Here is an 11,851-nt window from a genome sequence, read left to right on the forward strand (position 1 = left end):
ACAAATATCATAGGTCCAGCATGAACCTTATATTTGAAATTTTGATCTGCCATTTTTAGTAGCAATTTCCAATGGTTTTGGAAACCACTCACCTTTCATCCTGAAGCTACAAAACACTCCTTAGGGAGTCGGAATCTGTATGTTTGGAACATGGGGAGAGGAATCTAATTCACTTTGGGCCAACCTATGTGCATACAGGCCTTGACTGCATGATTGATTTTTGACTTTTACCTGAGCTATTAATAGCAATGTGAAATTCAAGTTCCCTGATGTATTTTATACATGTAGACCCTAATCAAATGTGGAGGGTTGGGGATGTTGAAGTCTGCTCAAGTGTACTGAAAGCACAGGTTGGGAAGGCATGCTCATGGTCTCCATATATATGGGATAGATGCGATACAGGCATTTATCAACTTGACCTAATGTAGAATAATTTCCCCCCTTTCATTTCCCAGCAAACTTCCAAATTCAAGAAGACAGGGATCCTGTTTGAAACTAATTTAAATGTAGTTCCTCGTTTTATTTTTATTTTATTTGTTTGAGATACCAGTGAATTCTTGAGAGCTACAACTGTCTTGCAAATACCATAAATTGCAGGACTGCAATAAGAATGTCCATCTCCAACAGGAAACTTATGGTAGTTACTCCACAGGCTTCATGTAACTAAGCTGAGGAACACACCATACATGTACTGTTTTCTTTCTTAAACAGAGAAAACACTAAGACTGAATTTCATTTTCATATTCAACTGGTATTTCCCTACATTGTTGTTTTCATTGCAAAGGAAAATAGTAATAATGTGATACATATACATCATGAGATACCTATACCCTTTTACGTAACTCCATTTCTCTTAAGAGCATTGAAGGTTTTTTGTTTTGTTTTTATAAAATAAGAATAAAAATTTGCACAAGGAGGTGGGAAATAATGGAACAGGACAATATGTCATTTCAGCTTTCCCATAGCAGAAGGGATCACTATTTTATGGGCCATTTCATCAAGGTTGAAGCAGAATATGAAGAGATTCAAGTACTGAACCAAGTATGACCATGTTGCTGGGCTACAGCTCCAATCATGCCTGACCATTGACCACACTGGTGATGATGGGAGTTGGGAGTCCAACAACAGGTAGAGCATCACAGATTCCCCACCCCTGTACTAACCATGCCCATTTCTTCCTTGGATGGTGCCAACTGCTTCTTCCCTCCAAATGGATTCCAGCCCTGTTGTCATTCTGGGATATCGGAACCCGTAAGGGGATTCCAATGCATAGTAAAGTATGTCCCTCTTTATGCCTCTGACGTGTTGAAAAATGTTTCTGAACTGAAAATAAAGTGACAGGATATGCAAGACATTTAAAGTATTTCTTATGTTTTGTTCCCACACTTCAGCCCAAAAGGCTCCTAGAGTGGCTTACAAGTGTTAGCATTAAGATAGTCCCTACCCTCAGGCTTACTTACTCAGGAAGCCTGAACTAGATAAAACTTCATGGTGTAATTTCTTTTCCTGTGTTTCAATGCACTGTAGGACAGGAGTACTGACCAGACAGTACTTTAGGGTCATTTCAATAGCGTAACTGAAATGGTTAAATTTATAAATGTGCAATACTACCAAAATCACCCTTTTTTCTTCCCCATAATTCTAGAGGGAGAACAGTTTTATTGCATGTATACATTTAACCTGTTTCCCTTTTTCTTTTAAATAGCTCGCTGATATATTACATGATGTAATACAGTGTGGGAGTATTAATGTACTTATTTGAAATAGATTGTTACAGAACTTATGCATTCTTTTGTCTTTTTTTTTTTTTTTTGTATTTTCAACAGGTGAATAATAAATTGACCAAATTGACCCACTAAGCCTAAATAGGCTTTGTGGTTAGGATTCACACTGTGCAAGCATCATCACACCAAGTGGAGTGAATGTTTACTTGGTTAAAAATGATGCTATCCGAGGAAAGGCTGGCTTCATCCCCTTCAATGTGCTGCCCACCTGACAGTCCAAGACTCTGTGATTCTGCTGATCCTTAGGATGGAGAAATCTGAAGACAGGTGGCATCACCAGCTGTTTCATCACATGGTGGGTAACATCACCATAACCCTGGAACATAGATGCATTTCTCCATAAACTGGAGTCCACAAAACACTATTAATCAATTTCTGAGTTGTAAGAGGGAGGGAAGTTTTGGTTCGGGGGAGATGTTATGGAGTCTTGGATCGTTGGGAAGACATGAGGAGAATTGCTCATGTTGTAGGAGAGAGAGAACAAATACTTAACCGACGGGCAGGTAAATGGGTGCAAGAGTAAATGGTTGATCACCTGACACAGCGGCACAGCTAGAGAGCTAGAAAGAAGATAAATGTGTTTAAAACTGAGATACAGTAATTTCCCTAGCAACCACAAATGAGGAACAACTATAACAAACTTTTCTCCGATCGTTTGGGAGGCAGTGCTTTTTCTTTTGTATTTCTTTTGAAACCTGCACTGGTGTTTTTCAAGTAGGTGATTACAGCAATAGTTTTGGTATATCACCATTGACTTCAAGAATGCTGCATTTAAATCAGGAATTTACAAAAATTCCATATTTGAGAAAGAGAAGTAAGAATGTTGAGAAGCTGTGCATGTACTCACTGGAAGTTTTGTTCACTGAAAGTCTGAGCGTGCATCCAGGACAGAATATAGCCATTTCATCATTTGCATTAACATACACTTTTCATACAACACGGGTGGTGCTGTGGGTTAAACCACAGAGCCTAGGACTTGCTGATCAGAAGGTCGGCGGTTCGAATCCCCGCGACGGGGCGAGCTCCCGTTGCTCGGTCCCTGCTCCTGCCAACCTAGCAATTCGAAACCAGACCTGCAAGAATAATAATCTCTCATGCCAATTTTTATATATTTTTTAAAAAAATAATTTTACATTTTCCGAAAGCTCTACAGTTTGCATAAACTTGTTGCTAGTTACTAGCATATTGAGACTCATAATAGTATGAGACCTTATTGAAATATAGGAATATTTAATTAAATAAAGACTTGGTTCAAAGCTAAAATATAAAAAGATTGCACCAAAATGCTGTTACAAAACAGAGTAACTTTCTAGTGATAAAAACCCTAGTGAGGGTTGAAGGTCTTTGCAAAACTGGAAACAATTATGCTTAACCCAGAAGAAGAAGGAGGAGGAGGAGGAATCTCTCTTTTTTGATACTGAAATAAATTAGTATATAATCTAAAAAAGAAATATATTAGCAGCATGTGATGAATCAGGAACAATAGTTAACACTAGTAAAATGACCAGGTTCGGATAATAGAATCATAGAATTGGGAGGGACCACAAGAGTCATCTAGTCCAACCTCTTGCAATGCAGGAATCTTTTGCCCAATGTGGGGCTCAAACCCACAAACCCGAGATTAAGAGTCTCATGGTCTACCGCCTGAGCTATCACTTCAAAGAACAACAACCCTGGCTTTGTGAGATCAATAAATATTTGTTTTTACACCACCAGAAACAGCAGCTGACGCAAGGGTCAGTGTGGTGTAGTGGTTAGAGCATAGGACTAGAGAGATCCAGGTTCAAATCCCCATCAAACAATGAAACTCAGTAGATGACTTTGAACCAGTCACTATTTCTCAGCCTGATCTACCCCACAGAGTTGTTGTCATAAGAAAAAGTGGGGCAGGAAACATGTATGGCCACTGTTGATGGAGAAAGAGGTGTTGGATTCAGTTGTTTGGATTAAAGGTGGGATAAAAATGTAATAAGAGGGATTGGTATTTAAAATGTAACTCTCCCCACCTTCCCCGTAAAATAGGTAAACTATTTTTGAAACAAAGGGAGGTTACTGAAGCAGTTTGTTTTACTGGAAGAATAAAACTTCCTTCCTAAGCTACATCTCTTTGGATTCCAGACTGCATCTGTTAACTTCATATAGGGAATTTGCAATAACTTTCCTATGTATTTCAAGCATACATGATTCTTGATTTTGCTGTAGCAAAATAATACTTGAATACATGAAAATGATTTGTAACAAAGCAGTTTGGTGATGTACTGCATCCTTGGATCATTGCTAAGTACAAATAGAGATGAATGTGTCTGGTGACATTCATCACAACAGCAGTGATACTGTTCCTTTCCCTGTTTGATAAATACAAACATCTTGAGCGCTCTCTGCTGCACAAAGGCGGTATTACCTAGGAAGACAGAGGGAAAGAAAGCACTAGCCTACTGTAGAGCAGGTTTTATTTCCAAGTAACAGATAAGACAGGAAGCAGGCTGAAACGCATATTATACAATTAGAAAGTGGGTAGGGAGGGGAGAGAGATTACAAAAGCTGCGTTCAGATGATGCATTAAGAGAGAGTTTTTAAAAATTCTAGTCTCAGATGCCATAATTTAAAGGAAAAATGAATTCCCTCCATTGCCTTTTAGAGGAACAATAGGGTTTAAACTAGTTATATCCTATTAAACATGATCATACCCAATTTAAATAGCATTAGATTTGTCACACAGTAGTGATCAAAATTTGGCCTAAAATCATACTTTCTGAGATTAACTAAAATATAATGTTCGTATAAACCCTTTGGAAATATAAGGGGAAAGCATTATGCGCAGACAGTATTCTTGCTATTTCTATTGACCCTAAACAGTGTATTAATAAAAGATGTGCAGTGTAACCCAATACATAACTACTTAGAAGTAAGCCTCACTGAATGCAACAGGACTTGCTCTCAGGTATGTGGGTATAGGAATGCAGACTTAAATTACATTTAAACATAGTAATTCCCTACTATGTTCACCCTTCACCCACAAAAGCCACATAAATAATACCATGCAAATCATGCCAGTCCTAACACCTCTTTCTCCATCAACAGTGGGCATAAATCACATAGTATAATGCATGGATCTCAATTTACTACATTTGAAGTGCAGTGCTTTCCCATTTCCTATGCAAAAGTTATATGGCTATACTGCCCTTGTGGTTTTCCATAAGGAAGAATGCAGGAGCAGAAGTCTGTGTGGTATTGTATAGCATGGAAGTGGATTCAAGTGTGGAGAAAGGCACAGGCAGGTGAAGGAAGGGCATAGAACTGGTTACACCATTATAACCAATAGCCCCAAGTCATAGAGAGCATTGATACTCCAGTGCACTCAGGGAGCTAGTCGTATGAGGAAGGTGCAAAGGAGGCGTATGAGGATGAAGGTGCAAAGGAGGATCAGGGCCATGGTATTTCAACTGTACTTTATATTTCCTCATTCTGTTGACCGAATAAATAATTGCATATGCAATACTTAAAATGGCTCTCTTCCATTGTCTCCCATTGTTTATCCCATGTGAATAACATCTGTGTGCCCAAGAAGTGGAGCCACATCAAGCCAAGGTCAAGTCCCAGCAAGACAAGGGCAGATGAAACAGAGAGGCAATACAGGTGAGGCAAAGCAGAGGTCAAAGATCAAATGGAGCTTAGGCTGTAAGTCAAGTGAGGTTGGCAGGAAGCCACACCAAGTCTCACTTATTCTAAACTGAGTTCATTTTTCCTTTTAGTGTTGTAGACATCTGTTACACATAGAAACATGTTTGCTTTAAAACATCAAAAGCATCCAATTAAAACAGTGCAGAATTCTGTTTCCAAGGGGGAACTGCTTTCCCCTGGTAACAACACCCAGTGGCACATTGCCTGTGTAGTAGCTGGTATTTTAACAATTGATGCAACTTTATAGTGCTGCTAAGAAGACCTTGGGACGCTGATAGTGCTGTGGTCTAAACCACAGAGCCTAGGTCAGCAGAAGGTCAGCGGTTCGAATCCCCGTGACAGGGTGAGCTCCTGTTGCTCGGTCCCAGCTCCTGCCAACCTAGCAGTTCGAAAGCACACCAAAAAGTGCAAATAGATAAATAGGTACTGCTCTGGCAGGAAGGTAAACGGCGTTTCCGTGCGCTGCTCTGGTTTTGCCAGAAGCGGCTTAGTCATGCTGGCCACATGACCTGGAAAAAACTGTGGACAAATGTCAGCTCCCTCGGCCAGTAAAGCGAAATGAGTGCTGCAACCCCAGAGTCATTCGTGACTGGACTTAACTGTCAGGGGTCCTTTACCCTTTTTTTTTAAAAAAAGAAGACTTTTAGGTGAGGTTAGCCCAGGGTGCTGGGAAGTGAACTGCCTGCGAGATGAGAGACTTGGAGGCAAATCAAAGATGTGAGCAGACAAAACTTTATTAGCAAATAAAACCCTTTGAAAACACAGGCTTCCTAACCAGATATGCTGACCAAGCTTTGAACAGAGTGCTTAGAATACGCTCCTAATTAAAAGTGAAATGGATGCAATAATGGTAATCAATGCATTCAAAGCCTTTCTATGAGCATGAAAGGAGAATAAAAAGGGAAATATAGGAAAGGTAATGACCAGTCAGCTGAAGCTTAGTATTGGGGAAACTACTTGAGCAAATAATAAAGAAATTGATTGATCTTGGAGTATTTTAGGACCATCTGATGACCAACATGCAGACTTAGTTTCAAAGGAATAGAATACATCAGTAAGAACTATTACCCTCCTTTAAGACTAATTAACAGGGTCAGAGAGCCTAGCTCAACAGGGTAACATTGTTCATGTTATTTAGGCATATTCCACAGATCCCATGTAGAATCAGAGGTTGACAAAGGAGAGTGTTGCACTGTCTGTATTTGTAGTTTTTCAGGGTCTATCTGATCCTTATTTGGTTATATTCTGTTACGTTTATTTGTTGGTTTTAAAATGCATTGATGTGTTGTGAATTAGTTTTAGTCACAATTTTGTATACTGCTCCAGAATTGGAGAGAAGGCTAATCTTGCCTAATCCAGTGTCAGGGAACTGCCATCAGTACTGGAGGGAGAGCGCGAAAGCCAGAGGGATTCCAGAAGGCGTCCAGGGATCGGGAGAAGCAGCCCATCTTCTGGGGAAGAGAATCAGCGTAGCACCAGTGGAGAAGGGGGACAAGTGGGGAAGTGGCGAGGCGGTCCCATGACTCATTGCCTGGGACCAGCGGGGAGACTAGGGGTCCTCCGTTGTCCACGCCCTCACTGCGCAGAAGGCTTCCGCGCAGAGAGGGTAGGCGGAGACTAGGCGTCAAAGAACTTCTTTGCTGGAAGAAGTTTAAGAAATGCCCACTCACGGATTCTGCCAGCGATTGAGTCAGCCACGGGCGAGTGGCTGTCCGTACAGAGGAGGTTCACTTTGGCAGCCCAGCCAGGTGTTTGCACCCAGCCAGGAAGATAGGCACCTGCTTACGCACGAGCAACCCCCTTAGGAACTATTACATCCAGTGTTGCAAACCTCAACTGGCAAAACAGACTTTGCATGGTTTCAGACAGAAGTGTTCCTCAGTACAGCAAGATGGATGTTCATAGATCCCTATGCTTGCAGAGCATGAGCTGAACCACTGAACAATAATCTTTCAAAAACCAAAGGGCTGTATTGAACTGAATAGTCACACAACTATAGGAGAAAGCACAAGGAATCCTGCTAGCATAACGGGGCTTTCTCTCCTACCCCATGCACCAGGGGGCAATCAGGAGAACACCCAGATCAGTGCATGGGGGGAGAAGAAAGGAGATTGTTGCACCAGACAAGCAGAAATTATTGTGCTGACAGAGGAATCATATTAGTGTGACATTGATTTCCTCCTGAAATGTTGAGACTCAGCCAGGGTTACTGTGGGATTGCATGTGCAGATTTTGCTACATTTAAGATGCAAAGTACCACCATAGTCTTCTTCCTCCATGTATTGCTTCCATAGGCCCAAAGGAAGTTCTGGGATGACTTCTGGCAGAAGTAAACCCTCATCTCCTGTGGAATATTGAAATTGAAATTGAAATACTTTATTGTCACTTGTACAACTTGTATATAGTGAGATTACACGAGCACCCCCCACTCAGTTCTCGTAGTCTTAGTTCCCCTCGTTTACTGACACACACACACCAAACCCGAAAGTCAGTTGCCCTGTTGTTATCTTTTCATTCAGCAGCGTAACAGCCCATGGATAGAAGCTGTTCTTTACCCTGCTGGTGCGACTAATCATGCATCTGTATCTTCTGCCCAAGGGCAGGAGATCAAGAAAGTGCCGGCCAGGATGTGAATCATCCCTGAGAATTTTCCTCACTCTCCTGAGGCAACATTCTTCCGTGATGTCATCCAGTGGATTCACGGGACAGCCCATAATATCTTGTGCTGTATTCACCACCCTCTGTAGGCACTTCCTATCAGTTGATGTCAAACCAGCGTACCACACTGTGATGCAGTATGAAAGGACACTTTCTATTGTGGACCGGTAGAAGGAGATCATCAAATGTTGATTGACATCGTTCTTTCGCAATACTCAGAGGAGATGCAGTCTCTGTTGGGCTTTCTTAACCACCTGGGTTGTATTGATTTCCCAAGTAAGGTCTTCACTGAGATAAACTCCTAGGAATTTAAAGGAAGATACTCTCTCCACACAGTCCTCCCCGATGTACAGCGGGGCTAGTTTTCCTCTCTTCCCCCGAAAGTCCAACACCATCTCCTTTGTCTTGCTGATATTAAGGTGCAAAAATATGCCTATTTTTGTTTCACTCACCATCTTAGGTCCTCCGTATGTTCTCTTTTTTGCACACAAAAATAAGAAGACATTCTTCTCTCCTTATAAAAGACAAAGCCTTCATCCTACTCCTCCTTCTGCTGCAATACTGGAGCCAATTAAGTTTTCATTCACACTAGGAGCAGACAAGCTTGTGAGTTGCAGTTTATCAGCAGGGAAGTAACAAATTACCAGTTTGGCTTGACTATAGAAATGCAGGAGATATCCTAAACTGGCATGCTCTTTACTGGTCCCTGCTGGGCTTACATTTTCCCCTCTCTACATCATTCATCAAAACTAAATCTAAGTGCTTTGATACTATTAAATGGAGAAAATTAATTTATAGAAAAGGTAACAGGCAAACTGGCTTAATTAAAGTACTTGAAAGGTACACTGATACCCTACCGCTAACTCACATCACTGCTTATGCAGCTGCATGAGTTATATATATATATAAGTTTTCTTCAAATTATGTCAATGTAAGAGAAACTTCTTTTAAAAATTTACTGAGTCTTAGCACTTTGGGGAAATTCTTCATTACAAAGGATCCTTTACAGAAACAACCTGGTGAGAAAACCCAGCACAGAACACATTCTGTTCACACATTCTGCCTCTTTCTTTATTTTTAAAGAGAAGCTTAGGTTGTGGTTATCGGGGCAGCTCACCACAAATCAGACCAGTGTGCTCTACTTTTTATGAATTTAATCGTGAATTTATTTATTAAATGAATTTTAAGGCACACATATTTTCCTACCCTGATGCTTTCTTGACTTTTTTTTAAAAAATGTGCCGTATGAAGTGGCTGTAGAAAAAGATAATGTGCATAAACTTATAATAGGAATTTATATGGAAAATAATGTTTGCATGTGTTTGTAAATGGGTACAAGAGAGGAATGGGCATAAACTGATATAAGATAGGGATGGGCAAATGTCAGTTTTGGTTTCTCTCAGTTACACATCTTTCCAGTCTTAAGTTAAGCCCCTCCACATTTCCACATCAAACTGCATATTTTTTTAAGCTAAAAAGAAAAATAATCACATTTTTAATGTGATTTTCTCCTAATATTCATACGTTTGTAAACAATTTTGCCTAATATAATCATTTCCCCCCTTTTTTGTCTTTTTGCAAATGTTTTTGTCGGTTGTTCAAATAGTACCAAAGTGATAGTTCTATTAGTTGAAGCTCTATATGGATTTCTGGCACAGAGTTATTAGAAAACTATATACCAAGTCAGACTATTGGTTCATCTAGCTCAGTAATGTCTACATTGACAGGCAGTGGCCTTCCAGGTTTCAGACACATTTCTGAACCTGGGACCTTCTGTACGCAAAGCATAGGAACACAGGGAGCTGATATGCAGTGGTACCTCGGGTTAAGTACTTAATTCGTTCTGGAGGTCCGTTCTTAACCTGAAACTGTTCTCAACCTGAAGCACCACTTTAGTTAATGGGGCCTCCCGCTGCTGCCCTGCCGCTGGAGCATGATTTCTGTTCTCATCCTGAAGCAAAGTTCTTAACCCGAGGTACTATTTCTGGGTTAGCGGAGTCTGTAACCTGAAGCATATGTAACCTGAAGCGTATGTAACCCGAGGTACCACTGTACACATTAATCCAGCTAGCCAGTATTCTCGACATGGACAGGGACTTCTCTGGAGCTTCAGATGAGAAATTCCCAGCCCCACCTGGAGATACCAGTGATTAGGCCGGGGACATTTTCCATGCAAAGCAGATGCTTTACCACTGAGCTGTACAGCCCTTATTTTACTAGCTGTGTGTGCCTGTTTTCAGCTTTATAACAATTCCTTTTCCTTTCTTCTGCTGCCGTTCTGCTGAACTACAGCAATGGCTTATCCTAGCACGAAAAGAGCAGCAAAGCTTCACTGCAAAATCGTAGCTGACTGCGAGGACAACACAGGAACTGGCTTGTTACTCCTGTGAGCTCTTAGTGGCAACTTGAGCTACAATAAAAAAAAGAAGAAGATCTTTGTTGGGCAGCTCTTATCTGTTGGATAGTCACTAGAACACTGTGATATAGTTGGTGCAATGTGTTCTAGTGATTTCCTATATTTAATGCTAAATATATAAGATGAAAGAATTATAGCCAATAACGCAGGCTTGCAGAGGCTAAATTTGTCAGCAGCTATTAAGGGTTCTAGCCAGTCACTCCCAGAGTGATGTAGATGTTTTCCAATTGATTTCTTCTCACATGACAGAACAAAGTTTAGTTGCACTCAAAACGTCGAAAGCGAACATTATCGTTTCAGGCGACCTGGCAAGTTAAGAACGAGCCATTTAAAATCTCTTAATTGTTCTAATAAGAGGGTTGCATTTGATTTTACGTCTTCAACAATAACTTGCTCTTTACATTGTGTGCCCAGCGAAGGCAGGCAAATTGACATTTTATTGTCTTCTCTCTGATCTAGTAGAGATGTTGGAGCTGTGTGTGTGGCAAGGGAGACACACACACACATTAGTTATTCCTAATTACATCAGAAGGGTAGAGCTTCTTTTGCATGAAGTTAGGAGTACCTGGTGGAGGCAACATACCTTCCCAGGTTCACTGGCAGCTTTTTAAAATGCTAAGCACTGAAAAAGAAGAAGAAGAAACAAACTAGGTGGTCTTGTAGGGCATTCTGAACTTAACGGGTAATGTTTCCAAGTAGGCATGCCTCAGACTGGACTGTTGAATGGTGTAAAAGTCAGTGAGGGGAGTAGACTGGCCTATTCATTAGACTACTGCCTAGTGTGGGCTATGAAGAGGAAAACCCAGATTCATAGGGAATATTAATCAGCTGGCCAGTGTTGTGATGTGGAATGCTTCATAATGTGAAAGAGGGAGCAGGGCCAGGTGGCTCAGAAGTCAATGGTGCTTGCTATTGCAAAGTTTTATTTTTCCCAGTTGAGAGTATGAGTAGTTGCTGTTCACTTCTGTGGAGCAGAGCAACATACATTGAGAGGCTATTAGGGGGGTTGCATGTGTCAGGAAAGAGAAAGATTCATTCCACCCCCGCCCCCACCTGCCAAAGGTTGCTGTAATCCATGGGCCCTTTCCATTTTAATGATCATCGTTTTGCTAGAGTGTGACGTACATCTCTGACCATGTAAAAAATGTTTTCCTTTTTTGATGGATTGAAGGGACAAAGTCAAAACAGGAGGAACTGTATAGCCAAGTAAGTACATAGCTATAAATCAGTCTTAGAGTCCTTTAAGACTGTACGCTCTTTCTGAATCAGAGTCAGTTCCATCTGCCAAGTGCTCACTTGCACAACCTATTTT

General features: G+C 40.9%; 1 protein-coding gene across 1 annotated transcript; it reads right to left on the reverse strand.

Annotated features, from left to right (window-relative positions):
• Window positions 1-1,108: 1,108 nt before the first annotated feature.
• Window positions 1,109-8,385, reverse strand: LOC308460155 (uncharacterized protein). The gene is made up of 4 exons (XM_080976176.1): window positions 8,021-8,385; window positions 7,723-7,809; window positions 1,993-2,100; window positions 1,109-1,323 (listed from the first exon to the last, which is right to left on the reverse strand). The coding sequence occupies exons 1-4, from the start codon at window positions 8,303-8,305 to the stop codon at window positions 1,159-1,161; spliced, it is 645 nt and encodes a 214-aa protein (XP_080832302.1). The 5' UTR covers window positions 8,306-8,385; the 3' UTR covers window positions 1,109-1,158.
• Window positions 8,386-11,851: the final 3,466 nt, after the last annotated feature.

Source organism: Podarcis pityusensis (genome assembly GCF_964106645.2).
Source record: "Podarcis pityusensis genome assembly, chromosome: 1".
Taxonomy (NCBI): domain Eukaryota; kingdom Metazoa; phylum Chordata; class Lepidosauria; order Squamata; family Lacertidae; genus Podarcis; species Podarcis pityusensis.